At 35.2% G+C, this 23,155-nt stretch overlaps 2 protein-coding genes across 2 annotated transcripts in view; both read right to left on the minus strand.

Moving 5' to 3' along the window:
* Positions 1 to 1,206: 1,206 nt before the first annotated feature.
* Positions 1,207 to 5,147, minus strand: LOC123525900 (uncharacterized). The gene is made up of 4 exons (XM_045305059.2): positions 4,950 to 5,147; positions 3,881 to 4,087; positions 2,325 to 2,396; positions 1,207 to 1,915 (listed from the first exon to the last, which is right to left on the minus strand). Exons 2-4 carry the CDS (start codon positions 4,066 to 4,068, stop codon positions 1,207 to 1,209), a joined length of 969 nt encoding a protein of 322 aa, XP_045160994.2. The 5' UTR covers positions 4,069 to 4,087; positions 4,950 to 5,147.
* A 5,910-nt stretch (positions 5,148 to 11,057) lies between these two features.
* Positions 11,058 to 23,155, minus strand: part of LOC123525899 (ubiquitin carboxyl-terminal hydrolase 14-like) — a 28,738-nt gene continuing 16,640 nt past the window's right edge. The window contains exons 10-18 of the mRNA XM_053537919.1: positions 21,777 to 21,859; positions 21,370 to 21,401; positions 19,307 to 19,372; positions 19,019 to 19,111; positions 17,394 to 17,519; positions 15,878 to 15,959; positions 14,554 to 14,661; positions 13,768 to 13,842; positions 11,058 to 11,568 (exon numbers count right to left, since the gene is read on the minus strand). Coding sequence (XP_053393894.1) covers positions 11,489 to 11,568; positions 13,768 to 13,842; positions 14,554 to 14,661; positions 15,878 to 15,959; positions 17,394 to 17,519; positions 19,019 to 19,111; positions 19,307 to 19,372; positions 21,370 to 21,401; positions 21,777 to 21,859 — 745 coding nt within the window. The 3' untranslated portion in view covers positions 11,058 to 11,488. The remainder of the gene's footprint in view (positions 11,569 to 13,767; positions 13,843 to 14,553; positions 14,662 to 15,877; positions 15,960 to 17,393; positions 17,520 to 19,018; positions 19,112 to 19,306; positions 19,373 to 21,369; positions 21,402 to 21,776; positions 21,860 to 23,155) is intronic.

The following is a 23,155-nucleotide window of genomic DNA, read 5'->3' on the forward strand; positions in this document are numbered from 1 at the left end:
AAATTTATGAAATCCACCTTAATATGACAAGTACGAAAAAAATCATAAAAATGCACAGGGAAGAGTAATGCAAATTTATTACATATATACTTACGACTTGGTTGTGCAGCATTTTCAGTTTGCTAGTTCAGTAGTTTTATGACAAAAAACGAGTAAAATTTCAGATTCAGAACACTAAATTTTGAGGCAAAAATGGCCAGACTGCACACCTAGTGAGATCTTTTCCGTATTGTCTGCGAATGACTGACCTAAAACGTCAGCATATTTTTTGGCTAAGAACAGACGTAAATAATGGTGGTGGATTTTTCGCAGCATAGACTTAGCTCGAAACAACGATACTGCGATGTTGAAAAGTCGAAATAACGAATCTACGATGGTGAAAAGTTGAAACCACGATGATGAAAACACGAAACTACGATGGTGAAAAGTGGAAACAACGAAAGTACGATGGTAAAAAGTCGACATTATTTCGTACTTTCATCATCGTACTTTCGACTTTTCACCATCATGGCTTCGTTGTTTTAACTTTTCAACATCTTGGTTTCGTTGTTTCAACATTTCACCATCGCACTTTTGACTATTCCCAGTCGTAGTTTCGACTTTTCACCATCATAGTATCGACTTTTCACATCGTAGATCCGACTTTTCACCATCGTAGTTTAGACTTTTCATCATCGTAGTTTCGCGTTTTCATCATCGTTATTTCGACTTTTCACCATCGTAGTTTCGTTATTTCGACTTTTCAACATCTTAGTATTGCTTTCCTTTGTTTCGAATTCACATTATGCGGCGATGGCCGTAATGGGACACCGTAGACTCTAGACGGACGGGAAATCGTTTCCATTTTGACTGACAAGTTTTTTGACCATTTCTAAGAAGCTAGGAAAATCGATTCAGGCATTCTTTAATTTTACACAACAATTACTCATTCGTGGGCACCCTTATTGCTATACACATCATAAAAAGCAATTGAATATGCCTTTAAATACATCAACCTCTTTTATTCAGAAAATGTACCAGGCCACAGTACGAATCTGGTCCCTTACTCGAAAAGTGTTTTACCATTTTCGCGAAAAATTATCTAATATGTGGTTAATATGCTGCTTGGATCTTGTAGGACCGAGTATAGCAGTGTTTGAGTTATCAGGGGTTTTACGACGGACATTTCTATCCTAAAGTTAAAAAAAAAAAGAAGTGACACGATAACTATTTTCTGTCCGTACGACACTTTAATGCATTTAAAATTCTGTTTTGCATTAAATTGTGTTTATTTATCTCACTAATCTTTTGCACAGATTGCAAGTCTGAATTACCATGGTCTGTAAGACTTGATATTTGTAAATTGTTTGGGAATGTGTTTTCGGAATTCCTCCCACGTGTATTTTGATGAGAACTTTGTAACCTGTTATCACTGTCCGAAATTGGTACAGGGTTGAGGTATGCATTGTCTTTATCCGTAACTGTTTCTTTTTGTAATGGGTATATATCGGCTGATTCGGTAAGCCCTGGTTCAACAGCAGGATTTATATATGCATAACCCACATCCGTGAACAAAGATTTATGACTGAAACCTTGATATGCATTGTCCATTTCTTTCCCATCCAGCTCTTTCCCAGCATGTAGCAGCGTATTGATAAACTCCGTCACCACTTTCTGTTGCGGAAAAGTCCAACTTGTATCATCAGTACTAACAAAAATCGACTTCGGCACGCTAGTTTTACGTGGTTTCAACATGACATTTTTATGTTTACTTCTGGCACTCGTGGTCATCTTAGTTCGATAATCTTTTGGTTTTGATTTCACGTCGTTGTTTAAGATTGTATTTCCAGTTTGAATGTTATTTCTCTTTTGTACGGTACTACGAAGCACGGACATAAGTAAGTCCCCATTATTGATACCCGCATTTGACAACATCCTGGAAAAGAAAATAAGTAATATTGACCGTTATACTGCAGGCCCCCTGCTAAAGTTTTGTATATACTGCGTGTAAACTTACTGAAAGTGTTTGACACCCGTATGAAACAGAACCTGGCGTCACGAAATTTGTTTATGAAATATTATTAACTTGCCTTGATAATATCTTTTAACGGGTTTACTTATACATGTAAGAGTTTTCGGTACGGGAACAATGATGATGTTTTATCTATTTTTTATTCGAAGTGTTTTGAAGAACTTTAGTAGCTATAGGTGTTTCTTCACAATTCTCTCTAAAAGTTTTATTCTGAACTTAAGACAACACAATCGCCTAAGATCCTAGGATAAGTGTTCCATTAACAATCATTGGTACCACTAACGGCATTCCAACGAACTAAAGATAAAATTACCTTGACGTTTCCTGTCTTTTTTCTATGTTTACACAGCATATTGGTGCACCAACTTCGTAAGCCAATGATGTCCTGCAAAAGATGCAATCTCATTCACAGTCGTCGTTTTTTTTTGTTTTGTTTTTTTAACTTTTGAAGCGGAAATCATGAAAGGAACGATAACGAAATCGTGTTTGAGATTGAAGAGAATGGCGACTGTTGTGTCTGGTCTATGCAAATATGTGAGACAAGATGAACGATTTTACTAACTTTACTTTTCACTCACATCTGATCGTTGATAATTGAGTCGCACCATGAGAAAACCAACAAAGTGCATTTGCGGCCAGCATGGATCCGGACCAGCCTGCTCATCCACGCAGTCTGGTCAGGATCCATACTGTTCGCCTAACGGTTTCTCTAATTGCAATAGGAGCATGTCTCCTGTCCAGACTGCGCGGATGCACAGGCTGATCTGGATCCATGCTGGTCGCAAATGTACTATGTTGGTTTGTTCATGGTGCGGCTCAATTATCTTTAACAACGTAAGTTCAATATTCAACGGCAATAATATCAAGTTTTAAGATCTTTGCAATGCAGCTAACATTTATAGCTGGTTTGATACATGTGATACGGGATGTTGTATTTGGTTCGACTGTGTTTCTGCGAGGCGCACAAGCTCCGAGAGTGACCCGGTCTGGTAAAATCTGCGAGAGCAAAATACAACAACCCAGATCAAACTGCTGTGGAAATGACACGGTTGTATACCTCTATGCACTGAAAGTATTTTACACAACAGAAGTACAGCATGACATTACATAAGCTATTTTAAAGTGTAACTTTCATCCAGCACACCTTTGAAACGTCAAGACGCCATTTGTTAACTATTTTATAGAACCAGGTCATGAATATAAATGAAAGAAGTCCGGACACGCGTATGATACAGGACTGGACATCAACATAGTACAAATGTTATTTGTTTTTCTGTCTGTTCCTATTCACTTGTGAAATACAAGCCGTACTTCTCACACAATTTTAATAGGTATTTAATAAATATATTTATTATATACTTAGTAGTAAATACCTACATAAATTCTGATAAAAAAGGGCTTGTATTTCACAATATGAACAGGCAGGGAAAAAATCCGTATTGTTCCTTTTGTATTGTATGTTGCCGAAATACTTTCATTTAATATGCATGATCTGGCACAATTCTATGAATAGCGCACACAAAAACTTCACTCATCGACAAACCTTTAAAATTTCGTTCGATAAGAAAACAACAAACAAAAGGATGGTGGTATAAAATAAAAGGGTCATTATAACAGTAGCTAGATCTGGGATTTTGTATTCGGTTCTCGTGGAATTTGCAAGGACAGATCACGCTCGGCACACATCCCAGTGCTACTATTATAATAACCCTATTGTATCCAAATAATGTAATTTACGTTCAAGAACACATTTTGAAATACCGGACATTCAATTTGAAATGTCTAAGTACTAAGCTTATCAATAATTTCACCATACAGAAATGAGATATCAACTTACGTTATATATATTGTGAATTACTTTTTACTTACCAGCACAGGTCCTCAAAATTTTGACCTGCGAATTGTGGAGGTATACAGTCACACCTTAAAAACTCCTCCATGCATGGGTATGATCTAAGACAAGAGCGGCCAAGGTTACAAACTTTCTTGCGCCAAACAGTGTGGGTAGAAGACACCAGAAGGAAGAGTATCAGCGAAACTTGTCCTGCAATCTTCATATTGTCGTCAGAAAAATAACTATAAAATAAAAGTTTCTATAATGTGGCAAGGGAGAAGGCGTACAAGTCTTTTAGGGGGGGTTGGGGGTGGGGGTTCTTTAAATTATATCTTTACAAAACGTGAAAGATATTGAATATGTACAATATCTTATATCTAAAATGTCAGTTGGACAGAACAATATAGAAAGAAGTTTCAGTGGATAAAGCTCGCACATGGTCCCAAAGAAAAACATGAATTTCAAACTAAATAACCCGACCTATACATCCCTGAATTTGTGTACATTTGAAAAAGTTTGCTTACCATTTATTATAAGGTATTCGTGATAAATATTTCGTTTTATATTTTCACATAGAACTATGCTTTTTATGATTCGTGAAAATATTACCATTGGCATATCACATCGTAAAATTTGTGTTATTTACATATTGATAAAAAAACAACAAGATAAACGTTTAGTTGACCTGTGTTCGTTTTTTATGCAATTGTCTTGCATAAAACGACAGATAGACAAAAAAAATCGAGAAGTTCGTGGAAATGAGAAAAGCAAGACTTATATAAAGTCATTCCTAGAATGTCTCAAATTACAGTGTTTCAGTTTATTTTTGTAATGCTTAGTTCAACTAATATACTGGACCATGCATACACATTGTTTTTGTTCCGTCGATTCTGTTCAACATAAAACATTTTCGTTTAGCTACTTTTCATTCAAGTAAAAAAATAATCATCGAAAACACGAGGTTGATAAACGTTACTATTATTTCTAAGAGGATGAAGACAAGTTAACTAAAAAATAAAATTTGTGTAGAATAAGTATGCTTTTAGACAACAACAGAAAGAGAAATGTAACAGCCGTTATGTTTAACTTAGAACATTTACTTACCTCTGTCATTCGAGAGGTACGTACAATATTCCGAGACATATTTCAAGAACAGATAAATTCAAAGTTCCATGTATTAATTTTATATCATTCACTTATTGTCGTCATTTTCGGAAATATTCCGTGGAAAACAAAAGCCATACCTCCTGGTCTTGAGTCACTTTTGTAGAACGTGGGATTACCCACTACAAAGGGAAAATTGGTCAGTTAGCGTTGCATTAACTACTTTATTATTACCAGTATTTATTAAAGGGACATTGTCCAATGATCCAGCAAGACCAGTTTTCTCGTTCCTATTAAGGCCCGTTTCAAGGATAATACCAAAGTCCTCAGAAGCCCGGTGGTTTCGTGCAATGGCTTCACAACTGGAAGGTCGCGCCATAACCACGAAATATTTAAAGTTTTGTGTGTCGTCCTGGCGCACACGCCAATGCCACAAAATGAAACCAACATTGCGACATAACGAAACACAGAACACAACAGAAAGATACAGTATATTTCGCGTGCGCACCCCGACGCGACATAACGGAACATTTTATCTTTGTTAATGGCGCGCACGAAAACGCGAAATAAAATGTAGCGTTCTGTAGTTTATGTCGCAGCGTTAGTTTCGTTGTCACGTTAGCATGCATGCCAAAACACACACAACTTTCAAAATTTCATTATGGTACATTGATGCCAGCGCCATGACTACAACGGAATGTGCTACAAAAGCCACCAGCGCGACATAACTAAATTTACTACATCAGCTGCCATAGGAAATGGGGTTTATATTAGTTAGTAGTTTGGCTGTCACTGGAAATGAATACTGATAAGTAAAGAAGCGTGACCATCAGGAGAAGAATTTCAATCAGTAAATAAGCGTGGCCTCACTTGAAATGAATATTTATTAGTAAAAATGTGTGGCCATCTCTTGAACTGGATATAAATTGAACAGGAAGTAAAGTATAAATTTTGTTACTAAATGTAATGGTCCGATGATAAGACCAGAGGCAGTGAATGTGCTCCTCCTTTTCGACTACAATCTTTAAAGCCCCGCTTTGGGAGCGCTTTACATGACAGGTACTTTACGAAATCAGGGAAACTACTTAAATGGAAAGCATTCCGTATCATGCTGGATCCCAAGCACTCTTATTTCTGTTATTATGTTTTATTTTCGGTGCTTAAACACACCATTCTAAGGTTCACGTAGATAAATGAAGTTGGCAAGGGTGCGTCGAATATTTGACAGTATCCCTTTAATAAAGTGACGTCTACCCATTACTTGGAATAACAGATGGGCTTGGTCTATTTCGAAAAAAGATGATTGAGTGCTATGCATTCGGTCCACGGGGGAGTTGCCGTATTCCATACAGCGTATGGGCAACGCTTTAAGTAATTATAGATATTACAACCACACTGTTGTCCCACAAGTCACTTATTGTTATTTATTGCCGTATTTTCATAATCGAAATTGCATTTTGCTTTATCATAGATTCCATTAGCTTAAGCTAATTACTTAACACCTACTTTTTATGTTGCGAATGCAGATCTCCCCCGTTGCTAGGTGACAAAGGGACTTTCGAGAAATTCATGATCATGTGATGTATGCCTCTTAAATGATATTTATAGTCAGCACTATCAGACACAGTTTCTGGATACTAAGCAATCATGTTTCAACAACATTCATCACATTGCTTCATTTAATCCAATATTATTAGAATTTTCATGTTTTCTTGTATCTGGACTTTTGTAGAACATTTAATAATAATAAAAAAATATCTTGGTCAGCTCAATTGTTGTCATGAAGTTACGTCTTTAGGTTTTGTGATTTTAAATCATTAAAGTTGACTGTCTTAAATCAGTAAAACTAGTTTATGAAAGCAATTTGAAAAATATCCATAATGAAAGATGGCAATTTTGACGCAGTGATGGCATCACTCTTTGTAATACAGCCTTTGTAATGCTATGGTATATGGCAGAATGGTGTTGTATTTAATAAAATGTAGAATTTTAATTAAAGGACATAATAATATTAAAAAATAATGATATTACATAACAAAAATAATCTTTAACAAATGCTGAGTAGTTATATACGCCGGACTTAAGTCTGTGTTCCGATCTGCTATTCAAATTTTGTGTAATTATGTCCCTGTTCTTCTCAAAACACTGGGATAATCAGAGATAAGAAAAATCAGACATTATATAACAGAAATGATTTAAAAAATAAATAAAAAAGATTATCTAGTCGGTAGCCAGACTAAACGCTGACCTATCATCTTATATGGCCCTCTAGGTCTTTCCTATGGCTATCGAGGGTACCTAATCTTACCAAGGAACTATACAATAACTCGAAATTTCGACCTAGTTTCTCCAATTTTCAACTTAGTGACTCAAATTTTCGACTTAGTAAACCCAAACTTTCAAGTAAGAATCTTGAAATTTCAAAATAAAAACACGAACTTTGGTGTTACTAAGTCGAAATTTCGAGACTCTACGTTTTGAGTAACTAAGTCAAATTCGACGAAACTTTAAGTTAATAACTCGATCACGCAACTCGGTATTTCGAGTAAATAAATTAAAACACCTGGCATTATATTCTTCCGTATTAAAGTAATCATTTTTGGAATTCATATTTTAGCATTTGTGTACCGCATTCCTTACGTTCCATGTGACTCTGTATTGCAATGGACACATCATGTTCAAAGCTCTTCATGGCTATCTTTGTTGCCATGGACATAACATTCGCGTAGTTTTTATTTTAGGCCTCCTATAAAGGCGATTCTGTTGCAATAGACTTAAATTATTAACGCGACTTTGTTATTTCAAAAAAATATTCATAATATTCGGAATAAATTAAACTTTAATTTGTGGGGTATCGAATTTTTGATTTCCAAATAGAACTTTTTCTATTTAAGTTTAAGTATTTTTTTCCTTCTTTGTTTATATAGGCAAATTTATCGATTTTCCAATAGATCGATGTTACTAAAAGTTGGTAATGTCAAGTCTCCTACCAATACGCTTCTTAGTTGCAATCAAAATAACACGTTGTTTCTTTACTTATTTAGAGAACTAAACGGGAATTCTTTGCTGCAATGAACATAATATGTACACGTGACTTTCGTTCTTTTACGTCCTCAGCTGCAATAGACATAATATCAATATGCTAACATGACTTATACCGCTTTGGGTCTGCTAGGTAGGCATATTTGCTGCAAGACATAACTTGTTCACTTGGCAATTTCCAATAAATAGGCATCTTTGTTGCAATGGACGTAACATGTACATGTGGCTTTTATCACTTTAGGTCTCCTAAATGCGCATCACAACATCTATATGTGACTTTTATCACTTTAGGGATTTTTGGTGTAACGGAAGCGACATGTACATGTGACTTTTATCACTTTAGGGATTTTTGGTGTAACGGAAGCGACATGTACATGTGGCTTTTATCACTTTAGGTCACAATAGCCTAAATAGTTTCCCCTATATATTCTATATAAAACTGACCTTTTTCAAAGAGCTACCAAACATAGCTAGACCCATTTCAGAGAACAAATCCTTACCTCATTTTAAAGAGTTATGATAAAACTGATATAAAATGAAGAGAAAAGTAGGGGTCATGTATCTTCTAAGAAAGATTTCTCTGGTCACATTTACTTACTGTAAACTGACATAAAAATCACACTGCTGTGACCTGGAAGTACTACTCATACTAAAATGGAGCTTGACTTCACCAAATACAACCTGCTCTCCCATTTTTCCTACCAAAATGTCAACAATACATCCACAATGAAATTTAAACAAAAACTAGCCTCAATTTAGATCTCTGTTGCCATGCCAAGTGAAAAATTAGTGTTCAAATACCTGGCAGCCATTACGCGACTAGACCAGATGGCTCCCACGCTGGTTCCTTTAGTTTAGTTAGGCCTATAAGGGATTTTTGGTGTAACGGAAGCGACATGTACATGCGGCTTTTATCACTTTAGGGATTTTTGGTGCAACGGAAGCGACATGTACATGAGGCTTTTTTCACTTTAGGAATTTTTGGTGCAACGGAAGCGACATGTACATGAGGCTTTTATCACTGTAGGGATTTTTGGTGCAACGGAAGCGACATGTACATCACTTTAGGGATTTTTGGTGCAACGGAAGCGACATGTACATGAGGCTTTTATCACTTTAGGGATTTTTGGTGTAACGGAAGCGACATGTACATGAGGCTTTTATCACTAGGTTTCCAAAATCGGGATGTTTGTTGCAATGGACGTAACAAGTATATTTTGCATGTGACTTATCACTCAAGGTCTCTTTAAAAGTTATCTTGTTGCAATGAACGTAACGTGTACACATGACATCATTTTAGTTTCTTTGCTTCAATAGACATTACATTGTTCAGGTAGCTTTCATTGTCTTAGATCTCCTAATTAGGTATCTTTCTTGCCATTGATATAACGTGTTCATGTGGCTTATAAATACCAATAGGCATCTTTGACAGATCCAGTATGTTCTCGTTTGTTTTATATTTATATTCGGTCTCTTCTTTTGACGTTCATTTTGTATGAACAGCAGAAGGAAAAACTAAAACAAAGCTACAACAACGGACCACTATTTAAACCTTTCCTTAGATGACCTCGCAGTTGTTGTCTGGTGACAGGAATGACCGGGAAGCTGACTTTAATATTAAATGTAACAAAATGTGTACACATTATCATTTTTATAAGATAAAGATTTACAAATGGGAAGGAAATAATTATAATGTAAATAAAAGAAATGAAATATTTTTTTCGGAATTTATGCGAAATGAACGACAGAATACAACCAACGAATTAAACACGAATCGCGCTATATGGATTTGCCGATCCTATTCTGTCATTCGTTTTGCATGAACTCTGAAAAAAAATTTCATTTCTTAAATATAACATTAATGAAATCCGGGAAAAGTTTCGAAAATTCAACAGAAAAAAACCCGTTTGTTCAAAGGTCTTAATAATTCTTTGTCGCTATTTGTCAGCTGTCACAGTCAGTGACAGATCACAGTTCAGTGACAGATAATACAACAGCTGGAAAACTTGCATCATTACATTTTGGACAGCTTCAATTCTAGTACAGCATAAACAAAGCAAGATCATTTCCCAGAAACTGGTTCAACACTAAACACTTTCTCTTCTACTTGTTCACTGGATATCAATATTCAGTATCACCGATTTGATGTCACTTAAAAACCAGATACATCAATGTTTTAAAAGAAGAAGTAATTAATGTAACTCCAAATACTAAAATAATCATCCAGGTTCTATAACAATGTTCTGGATAAAGTGTGAAAGGTCCAAAGTAGTTACCCACGAGGACATTCATCTTTTAACCTTGCTTCTGACCAAGTTTAACAAACATCCATTAAGCAGTTCATTTAAAGTAATATAAAGATCTTTCTGCGATGACCCCAATATGTGTTACCATCTGAACAACCTTGAAAGAGGCCAACAAAGTGTGCTAAGGTTCAAGTTTGGTGAAGATCCATCAAGCAATTTATGATGTTGATCTGAGATTTTTTTTCTATTTTTAACTGTGGACTCGAACTGAAACTTTGAATAAAATTGCAGTCTGTCCAAGGATGCTCCATGCCAATTTTAAGCAGTTTATTTTTTATTTCAAGCACTGGCAGCCCCAAACAAAGGCCAAGTGGAACCGCTTTAACAAACTTAGTTAAGTTGTGAAGATCCATCATGTGGTTCATGAAAAGTTTTTTTCTGCCTTTAGCTCTGGCAGCCCCTAAATATCCAAACCAGTATGAGAAAGATCCATAAAAGAAAGTGCTAGGCCAATTTTGGTGAAAAGATTCATCCAGTGGTTCATGAGAAGACATCTCCAAAAGGTTGTCCTATTTTCAGCTCTGGCATTTTTAGCGACCAAAACTAAACCATTAACACGAACCTGAGAATGGTCCATGCCAGGAAGCTATTTGCCATATTTTGCAATAATCCCTCCAGCATATAATGAGACGAAGTTGTTCAAATGTTTTCCTATTTCCTTAACAGGGGCCAAACCACTAAAATATGAATTCAATTTCTTATGTACACTGCTATCCCAAGACTAATCTGGCAAACAATATGAAAAACACAAACCAACATGTCTTGAATTTACAGAATTTTACTCAGTTTGACAAATTTATCACTCTGGTGTTTAGAACAAGAACACTGTACTTAACTTATATTCTATCAATACTTTTGTTTTAATATCAAAACAGGTGCATCAATGACTGCAAACAAATCCAATATATTTATGTGTCCAAATCCTTTAAAACTTAAAAATAATTAATTTCTGTCAATAATTAACTTTAGTAAAGTTCAGTATTTTATTACTTATCATTTGATACAAAAATATCAAATATGCATAATTATCTTGGACATGTATTGACTTGGTAACATCAGTGCAGTATTATTTATAAATAAAAAGTCACGTTGTGCACTGAGCCAGAAATTATCACATACAGCAAAGCGTGTCACTTTCATCTCTATATAGTTTATAAATTATATTTCTCCGTTTCTATAGCAGAGTCGAGTTCATGCTGTTTCCATTACTTCAGCTTCGGTTTCGTAGATTCTTGGTCCATACAGCAGAACATATGCACAATGCCAGTCTCCTGCAATGTTTTATAATCAAACATACAACAACAATTATGAACAAAATTAATATCTTTATGACAGCACAGTAATTTCAATACCTTGTTCATTAATTGTTAATTAATACAGTGTAGAGATTCAAATGTTTAATTCTGTTAACAAGTCTGCTCTATAGAATGATCATGTTATTTTGATTAGTATGTGGAAGTTTTTTGTTGCTTTTTTCTATTGGATATAGATTATATAAAAATACAGTTTACTATGTGCATCAGTCAGTGTCTTTGCTAAGACTCAAACTAGTAACTGCCTGACATAACTATATTTAGACTGATTATGATAAAACTTTTTTCCACTGCGATTAACATCTCATCAACAAAATTTTAGGTCACATTCCAAGTCTCCAGCATTTGCTGGGGTTGAAGACTCCAGAGGCATACCAGGCATTGTTTCAGGCACCATGGTGGAACCACAAACATTCAGTAAGCCAGCAGGATTGGCTCCTCACATGAAAGAATTCTCCAACTGAGGTTCTGAACCAAAACCAGTGAGAGGAAAATCATTCAAAGTGGACAAAACCTAACTTCATGGTCAAGAGGTCTCCTTGATATCTTGATATCTTTACATTCGATTACAGGCAATGGTAGTTCATTTTGTCAGTTTGAACTGTTTTTCTACCATGATGTGGTGATCCTGATGTCTGTACCAGTTCCAACTTGTCCAGGGCAAGAAATACCCAAGGATCAACTTTGTGACCCATCAATTTTTAGTTTTGTGCCCCTAACAGGCATATGACTATTGTAGTTCAGTTTCTTCTACTTTTACAATGATCAAAATATGACAGAGTGAGACAATCAGCTAACAACTTACGTAGTGTGATTCACACAGCTCATCTTCTTACACTTTAGTTTATCTATTTTTGTTTTGTTGAGGGTTGTAAATGAAACAAGAGCACCGCCATGCGGGTGCTGACACTCATCTGATTTTGTTTGTATAATAGAAATATTGTCCTACCCATGATTTTCTAAGTCTAAAAAGGGCCATCATTCTTGCAAAAAGCAGGATAGAGTTATGTTTCTTGATGTACAGTGTCCACTTATGATGGTGAAAAACTGTTGCAAGTTTTAAAGCAATAGCTTTGATAGTTTATGAGAAAAGTTGACTTAAACATAATATTCAACCAAGAAAATGATTTTTCTAAGTCCAAAAGGGGCAATAATTATTGCAAAAAGCAGGATGGAGTTATGTTGCTTGCTGTACAGGGTCAGCTTATGATGGTGAACAAGAGTTGCAAGATTTAAAGCAATAGCTTTGATAGTTTAAGAGAAAAAGTTGACCTAAACATAAAACTTAACCAAGAAATCTGATATTTTCTAAGTCCAAAAGGGGCCATAAATCTTGCAAAAAGCAAGATGGAGTTATGTTTGTTGCTGTACAGGGTCAGCTTATGATGGTGAACAAGTGTTGCAAGTTTTAAAGCAATAGCTTTGATAGTTTAGGATAAAAGCTGACCTCAACATAAAACTTAACCAAGAAAACTGATTTTCTAAGTCCAAAAGGGGCAATAATTCTTGCAAAAAGCAAGATGGAGTTATGTTTCTTGATGTACAGGGTTTGCTTATGATGGTGATCAAGTATTCCAAGTTTCAAAGCAATAGCTTTGATAGTTTAGGAGAAAAGTTGACCTAAACATAAAACTTAACCAAGAAATCTGATATTTTCTAAGTACAAAAGGGGCCATAAATCTTGCAAAAAGCAAGATGGAGTTATGTTTCTTGCTATACAGGGTCAGCTTATGATGGTGAACAAGTATTCCAAGTTTCAAAGCAATAGCTTTGTTAGTTTAGGAGAAAAGCTGACCTAAACATAAAACTTAACCAGGCAACGCCGACGCAGACGCCGACACAACCGCTCAAGTGATGACAATAACTCATCATTTTTTTTCAAAAAATCAGATGAGCTAAAAATCATAGGTCATATGACGACTTTCTGGCTTCTGACTATGGGAGAAGATCCTAGGAGCCCCTCCGAGCATTTCTCATTGGCAAGCACCTCAATAGAACTACTGGCCTTCTGCAAGCCAGCAAGATAGCTTCCTCGAATAAAAGATTAAAACACCCCAAGTGAGGTTTCAAACCCCAGCTGTGAGGGGATCCTAGCATTCTACATTATCGTTAAGGTGTTTCAAGTAGAGCAAAATGTAAACTTTTTAGAATAATTACCTCCACCTGACAGTTTAAGCACATCTTCCGATGTTACAGGTGTTACATTGTCATCATCAAACATGAGCCATTCATCTGTTACATACAAAATAGAGACAAAAATAAAATATATACAAGCTACAAACATGAGTTTAAAATCTTTTGCTATCATTGTTGAGGTCATGTATCATTATCAATTGAGCTGTGCCACGAGAAAACCAACATAGTGGGTTTGCGACCAGCATGGATCCAGACCAGCCTGCGCATCTGCGCAGTCTGGTCAGGATCCACGCTGTTCGCTTTTAAAGCCATTGGAATTGAAGAAACTGTTAGCGAACAGCATGGATCCTGACAAGACTGCGCGGATGTGCAGGCTGGTCTGGATCCATGCTGGTCGCAAAGCCACTATGTTGGTTTTCTCATGGCGCGGCTCAAATACAGTATTTCTAATTCCCTCCCTTTAATTCTCTTCCTTAAATCATTCATAACTCAAAAAGTGATGTATTTAAATTCTGGACAATAGCTTGACCTCTGAAACAGAAAATCCAAAGGGACAATTATTAGATGCACACAAAGCTCCAAGCTGCAATTTACGAAAAGGCCTGCTGCAGATTAGGTGGATCAAGAAGTTTCCAAAACCACAATTTTATAAAGCTTCTGGTTCATCACACTTCAAACGGCAAAGTTAACACATGTTATGTATGAATGTACAAAAATATGCGATATTACAAATTTAATCATGACAAACTAAGGAAATGTAAAACTTGATAAAGTTGTTGTCATGCGCAAAATTTGTATTTTACTAACCTCCTTTCCTTCTAACCCATGCCACATAATGTCCACTAGAACTGGATCTACCTTTATGAGTTAAAACAGCCTGTAACTCGTAATATCCACTGTTGTTTGAGCCGATATCTGAAATCATACATACTAGCACATATTTTCTGGTGGTTGGGTTTTAAGTCACAACAACAATTCAAGAACAATTTTCCCACATTTTCAGGTACAGTTGGGTAAAACCATTGACATTCTGTAAGCCAGAATTCTTGGCTTTCTCCCTTTAAAGAATTCTACATACCAAGCATGGTTACAGGCAGGTGCTTCAAAATTAACGACATACAGAGGCTAATGGCCGGTGCTTTAAAATTAACGACCTTAACTACTTGGCAACGGAGACACTTAAAATCATACTTTCATGCAGTATCTGTAAATAAAAGAATTTGTGTACATGTAAACTACAGGAAAGCGAAATTTCAGACTTTCAAAAGGTGAATTTTGCTATTCTGAAATGGGATTCTACATTGAGCTCATGTACTGCTTCTTATGTTATGGCTACACTCAGGTAAAAAACTAGACTAGAATTTTGTGTAATCCTGACACATTTCCTTTGTGTGACTTCACATGTACATTTAAAAACAGAAATTAGCAAAAATACTTAACTAAGTATCTGTATATTACTATACAGGGCTCATTTGAATTCAGCCATCAGACTGCTTCAAATTTTCCATTAATGATTACTAACATGTTAAAATCTAAGTCTCCAATATTATTCTTAGCTTCCATTTTCATCCCTTTTGTAAGTCTAAGTACAAAGTGTATATGTTGCATACTACATTTTGTAGTATTTTCTTCCAAATATCATTTAAGAAATATTTAATGAGTCATTGGAAGTTTTGCTATCCTTCAATTATTACAAACATTTACATGGAATGTAAACTTAATACACTATGACATTGACTTTCTCAGCACTTGTAAAAGATTTACAGCTATATATTTTGGACAAGAACTGATTTTCCACACCCCGATTTTTCCTTTCTTATAGTTTCTTATCAAATCCAAGTCTTAATTCCCTTGTCATAATTACACTGATATAAAACAATCATTATTGCAAACTTTATTACAAATACGATGAAATATATTTAAGAGAAAATATCTGGCTACACAAAGTAAAGACAACTTCCAAAGATATTTTGCCAAGCAGAAGTTTCTCAGGTTGTTTCCTGAATTGGCTTGCCAATCAGTTGTATACACTAACAGAAGGACTTCTTGGTCAGTAGTTCAAGTATTTCATTATCGACTATCGAGCCATTCAGTAAGTGTATACCGTCACTGTATTAGTCTGAGTACCTACCATCAGGAAAGGCAAAAGGATGTTTTATAGTTTTCTTGCTGTCATCTTTTTTCTCGGTAGGTTTCTCTCCTGCTTTCTTTAACTGTAAATACACAAAAATACAAGAAAGCTTTTAACTTCTCACTTGCTTAGGAGTTTCCTGTAAAGTTTGATATTTGATGCAGACATTGAACGGTATTTTGGTTATGTAATGAGGTCAGTCTACCAGTGTTCCTGGCTTATGCAACAGTACTAACTTGTTCTCGACAACAGGCTTTCCAGCCATCCATTACAAAAAAGTAGGAGAAAAATAGGAATAAATGTGGTAAAAGAGTAAGAAAAAATTAGGAAATTTGATGTAGGATTTTGTGTAAGCTACAAACTTTGACAAAATGAGCTTATGAGACAACAAGAGCTGTCAGTGGACAGCGCGCTCGACTATTCTCAGTGCTTGATAGTATAATATAAGCAATGAGTAAAACTTTAACATTACAATAAGCATATTCTAAGTCGAAAAGGGGTCATAATTCAGTCAAAATGCTTGATCATGATGGTAAACAAGTATGCAAAATATAAAAGCAATATCTCAATGGACTTTGAAAATATTTGGGGTGGTATGCAAACTTTGACATTTATTCTAAGTCGAAAAGGGGCCATTATTCAGTCAAAATGCTTGATACAGTTGCCTCCTCCTTTTGACAGACTGGGGTTATGATGGTAAACAAGTATGCAAAATATGGAAGCAATATCTCAATGGACTTTGAAAATATTTTGGGTGGTACGCAAACTTTAACATTTGTGTGATGCTCAAGCTCATGCCGGGGCGAGTAGGATGGCTCCCCTATTCTTCGAATAGTCGAACTAAATAAGGGCTTTTCCACTGAAATCAAAGACATTTCACTATTTACAATTGAATGCACTAAAGATGCACCGACTAAATCCGAACTACTTTCATAAACACAGACATGACAGTATATACTTTATTGAACATTGACAAAAACACTCCACGTGTTTACATTAATTTGGGGTAGGTGCGAGAGGGCTGTCCCCTCCCACATGGAGAAAATTTTGATTCTGGGGTTCAAAAAATGCATTTTTACTACTTCTGATATGAAAAAGTAGGAGTAATAGGAGGTTTTATAGAAAAGTAAGAAAAAAATAGAACTTTCAAAAAAGTAGGAAAAAGTAGAAACGCTGGAAAGCCTGTCACATGTAAAAAACACGAACAGGAAGTGTCTTGTCATAATAACAAAGTGTAATGTTTTCATTTGTTGCCGTGGCATAACTTTTCTACATGACTCCCAACATCTTACTACTGTAATATCAAAAAAAAATTGTGAGACATAAACTATGCAAAATTTAGAACAGTCTAATAGCACAAGGTTTAATCTTTAACAGAAGTCATTTTGCTCAGAAAAGCATTACATTTGCGAGGACTTGTTTTTGAGATATAAAAAAGCCAATTTAGCTTATGTTGTGCAAATATTTGACAGTAATATGAACATAGCATCATGGAATGGACGGGAAAATAACGTACCTTAGTAGCTTCCTCAGCAGCTTTGTCTTCTTGTTCTTTAAACTTCTCCCTGGCAGGTATCAGCTTTTGCTGTAACTCTTCTGAACACAATTCAAACACATCCAAACTTAATGGAAACTTTACATCCTACAAGAAAAAGATAAAATCATAAAACTTGGTTACCGAGGAGTTAAGAAAGTTTGCCTTGGTAAAGAAAACGGCTGTATTTCTTTACCGAGATGTAACAGACACTAAGAAAAGTATATAATACTCACTGAAAGACCACATATGACCATAGTGTGGGTTTATCACTGAATACCTTCAGTTGAATGAATGACATTCAGTGAAAATTTGCCTTTTGTTCATACATTGTTGAAAATGGCATTTTTCACTAAACTGTGTGGGGGTATGCGACTTACCAACTTATGAAAGCAAAATGTTGCCGAACACAAACATGTTACAATATATTAAGGTCATTTGTTTTGTTTTACACTATAGTTGTTGTGTTTGTATTGTACAAATAATTACTTAAGATCTGACATAAAATGTTTTTGTTGAATCAATTAAAGAAGTAATGTTTGCTAATTTTCACAAGGTGACACTTTTTGAAATAAGTGTACAAAATTATATTTTACTTTCTGCAAGAAAAAGTCTGAAATGAACCAAATTTCTGTAGCAGCAGTAAGTCAACATATCAGCATTTAATATGACTAAAATCATGTTTTATTTTCCACGCTGTTGCTATGCTGGTTACATTTTCAAACGTAACAAACTCTCCTTACACCCTTACTAATTCTTAAAAGTATACCTTCCATATAAAGGTATCATGTATTACCAATTGTAGGTACAAAATATCTTATTTAAAGCTTTTTTCAGTACAAGAATGTATAAACAGTTATGACTGGGACAAAGATGCTTACTTGAGCATTCTGATACAGTTGAAAACCAGACGGCTAACTTGTAATCTGAAGATGCCTTAGAATTTTTTTGTGACAGTGCTTTCTTTATCTTTGCGACATTTTATGTCTAGCAGTGAAAAAAGTAAGAGATATTAGTGCTATCTTTTTTGGAACATCAAAAAACTGGTCAACAAAATTATTTTAGTGCAGTTTACTAAATTATATTATTCAAAGTATTTTTAGTGCTATTTATCATTTCTTGTTCACCCAGAACCACTTGTACTGCGAGTACAAAATGGGGAAAATTAAATGCCTATCTGGAAAGATGTTAACTTATATCTCCACTCTTTTTGAGAAGACATATTAATGTTAGACAAGCATTCTATTATCATATAGACTGAAGTTACAATCAATGCAGAGTTTTGGTAACCTGGCTGAAACTGACAGACGACTATTTAAAGGCAGGTCAATAAAACTGCATATTGAATGAAACACAAGCCTGTAAGTGTTATAATATACACCCATGACATTATATACTTTTTCCTGTCACTATATCTCTTTCCATATAATTATCACCTTGGGTCAGTATCAGTTCTGCTAGTTACTATTGGTTTTAACAGACCAAAGTGTGCAGTGCACTCGACCAATCAAACGTATCATGTATCATAATCATGTATCATAATCTAGTTTAGCAGACCCTTCGTATCAAGCTTATTTCTACACCCAAAGTGCAACACAAAATCTTACCTTAAGAATTTTGGCATTAATAGATTCCTTTTCCTTGAAATAAAACCTAACAAACTGTATAGTTAAATATCCTGGTAATCTTCTAATTTTGTTCTGAAAAGAAAATGCATTCATATCAAATAAATGCAAAATTTGCACCGTTAAACAATAAAATGATATAAATGTGACAACTTCAGCATAGAGAAAATAATTATAATTTTCCTGATCAACATAAATAATGATTTCAAGTTCATATTAAGCCATATTAACGTCAGAACTTGTCAACGTAAAAGAGACTATCATACTCACTGATTTCTTGAACACAGCATCTCTACCTAATGTTGGAGAATTCTTTGTTATATGTTCTTCTAATCTCTGAAAAAGTTCAACAAAAGTAAGATAACTGACTTAAATAGAAACAAGAGGGTCATAATGACCCTGGATCGCTCACCTGAGTAATATGAGCTACATGTTTCAAATGTCAAACTGATGATAAAATATTAAGGAAGTCAGTAGGTCACATTCATGGTCAATGAAATTCAGTTTTACGATTTGTGTGCAAAACTGTGTATGTCATCAAAATTTCAAGGCTGTATCTTAAAAAACAAGAAAGTAGGTAAAGGTCACAGTCAAGTGACATCATATTACTTGGGGTCATCAGGTAATTATAATTAAACAGTCTTGGAAATAGGATCAGATGATTTTTTAAGTATTTTTCCTATAGAACTCGCATAATATAAACTAAGTGACCCCAGGGCGGGGCCTCTTTTAACCCCAGGTGCATAATTTAAACAAATTTGGTAGAGAACTACTAGACAATGCATCATACCAAATGTCAAAAGCCTAGGTCGTATGGTTTCAGACAAGAAGATTTTTAAAGCTTTTTCCTATACAAGTCTATATAAAACTTGGGACCCCCAGGGCAGGGCCTCTTTTCACCCAAGGGGTACAATTTGTACAATTTTGGCTGAGGACCATAAGACAATGTTTCAAACTAAATATTAAAGGTCTAAGTGTTGTGGTTTCAGACAAGAAGATTTTAAGACTTTTTTTCCTATATAAGTCTATGTAAAACTTGGGACACCCGGGGTGGGGCCAAATTTGACCCTAGGGGGATAATTTGAACAATCTTGGTAGAGGACCTCTAGATGATGCTACATACCAAATATCAAAGCCCTAGGCCATGTGGTTTTGTACAAGGAGATTTTCAAAGTTTTCCCTATATAAACCATGTGACCCCTGGGGCGGGGCCATATTTGACCCTAGGGGGATAATTTGAATAATCTTGGTAGAGGACCATTAGAAGATGCTACATATCAAATATCAAAGCCCTAGGCCATGTGGTTTTGTACAAGAAGATTTTCAAAGTTTCCCCTATATAAGTCTATATAAACCATGTGACCCCCGGGGCGGGGCTATATTTGACCCTAGGGGGATAATTTGAACAATTTTGGTAGAGGACCACTAGATGATGCTACACACCAGATATCAAAGCCCTAGGTCCTGTGGTTTTGGACAAGAAAATCTTCAAAGGTTTTCCTTTTGGTTGCCATGGCAACCAGAGTTCTGCATGGAATTCAATTCTTTGAACAATTTTGAAAGGGGGCCACCCAAGGATCATTCCTGTGAAGTTTGGTGTAATTCTGCCCTGTGGTTTTCAAGAAGAAGATTTTTTTAGAAATTGTTGACGGACGACGCACGATGGACATTAGCCTTGTCACTTCGTGACAGGTGAGCTAAAAAAACACATTGGACAAAGCAATTCAAAAATAAGGACTGTTTGTATAACACATATGCCCCCTTGACGGTCTGTTGGAGCTATGAATTATTCTGCAACCTTGAAAATGGATTTAATTACTCCATAACAACATAGGTAATCTACTAACCACTAGCAATCTGACATTTTTAGGCTTCAGCATTCTCAATTCTTTCACCAGAAACCTGTCTAGTTTTGCACTCACTGTCCTTTTAACTTTAACCATCTGACCCAAAACAACAAGGGTCATGGAATCCGTCAGCTGTATGTACCCGTATTCTCTAGTTAAAGACTTGAAGCCAAACTGTCTACTGACAGACTTACACAAGCTAAACAAAACACTCACTTATCTTCAAGAAGGAGTGTAATAATAAAACATGTATCATACTTGATAACATCATATGAGATATTAGATTTCTATTCAAACATTCAAATTACATTCAACTTTTTATAGCTATTAGTCTTGATTTTTCATTATAGGTCTACACTTTTCGAAAGAACTAATTTATTCTTATATGCTATTTTAATATAATTTTTGAAAGATAAGTTTAGGAATGGAAATAACAGAACCATAAAGAAGTAGAAAATTTGGATTGTACATAAACACAATACTTACAGATCGTAAACCTGTATGCATATATTTCACCTCTGAAATCAAAGGAAGATGCTGTATTAAGAAATTTTGAAAGAATACAAAAAGGTTTACCTGCCATATAATTCCTGGTTTAAAGAAAGCTGATATTTTAATTGGGTTTACCAAGCCATGTTTTACTGGATTAACAAATTCTAGAATTAGCAGGTAATATTAAGACTGTTCTCCTTGATCATTAAAATTAAATTAACATACAGAACTTCTACAAGCATTTTTCTACTTTTTGTTTTTGTTACTGAATTTTTCTTAATTAACAAGAAGTGACCACTGCCTCAACTAATAAAACCCTAAAAACAATCTTTACATGTCCATACAAAAACTGATGTTTGTGTCTACAGTAACCACATACTTAAACATTTTATCAACAATACCTTTTTCTATGAAACAACTTAGTTGGTAGAATTTTTCTGTACTTTTAGTTTCTGCCTCTTCGTCACTTTCTTCACATTTCATTCTTCACATAGTCAAGGAAAATTTATCTTCTTCAAATAAGTAGAAATTTTAAATATTTTTTTCGTAAAGATTTTTAACTGAAAACTCTTCTATATGATAGAAGTTATGAAGTGGAATCTTCAGCACTATGAACTAAAACATAGAATCTTCAGCATCAAAAAGAGCATTCATCATTATGAAGCAAAAAAAGGAGCTTTCAGCTTTTAAGAACCGAAATGTGGAATCTTCAGCATTAAGAACAAATATGGAGCCTTCAGCTTTAAGAACCGGAAGTGGAATCTTCAGCATTAAGAACAAATACGGAGCCTTCAGCTTTAAGAACCGGAAGTGGAATCTTCAGCATTAAGAACAAATACGGAGCCTTCAGCTTTAAGAACCGAAGTGATCTCGCTAGAAAATACGGACTTCAGCTTTAAGAACGAATGAATTCAGCATAGAACAATCAGAGCCTTCAGCTTTAAGAACCCGGGAATGTGAATCTTCAGCATTAAGACAAATGAGCTCAGCTTTAAGAACGAATGGATCTTCAGCATTAAGAACAAATAGGACCTTCAGCTTTCTGAATAAATGTGGAATCTTCACATTAAGAAGAAAAAAATGAGTCTTCAGCATGAAGAACAGAAAAGTGGAATCTTCCAAAAAGTGGAAACTAAGCATTAAACAAGAACATGGAGCCTTCAGCTTTAAGAACCAAAACATGGAATCTCCAGCATCAAAAGCCAAGATGTGAAATCTCAGCAATAAAAACCAAAAAAAGGAATCTAAGCATTAGAACAAAAAAGAACTTACATTAGAATAAGAAAGAGCGTAGAAAGACCACTTCTTATAAGCATCATTCGTAGCCTCTATCTGACTATCAGTGTGTTTCTCCTATTGTTTTCTATACAGCTCTGAATTGGTCAGCCTCTTAACAGCACTCTTGGTGAAAAGGCAGATATGTACATGCTGTAAATTCTACAGGAATAAATATTGGAAATGTTCTGAAAAGTATCTTGCTTGTGATGATTTTTCATACATCCAACTAATGTGAAGCAAAAAAGGTAAAAGGTGTATCCAATGATCTTAACAGAGCACTCTCAAAAGTTAAAGTAAACAAGAGCTCGTAGTACACGAAATGCTCACCCTTGATGCATTCAGTAATTGCACAAGGAATAGAAATTATTTGGTTTTCTGTGTAAATGTGACCTTAACCTTTGACCTGTAGACCTCAAAATCAATAGGGGTCATCTGCTGGTCATGATTAACCTCCCTATCAACTTTCACAATCCTAGGCCCAAGCCTTCCCAAGTTATCTTCT

The sequence above is a fragment of the Mercenaria mercenaria genome, chromosome 3 (genome assembly GCF_021730395.1).
Source record: "Mercenaria mercenaria strain notata chromosome 3, MADL_Memer_1, whole genome shotgun sequence".
NCBI lineage: Eukaryota > Metazoa > Mollusca > Bivalvia > Venerida > Veneridae > Mercenaria > Mercenaria mercenaria.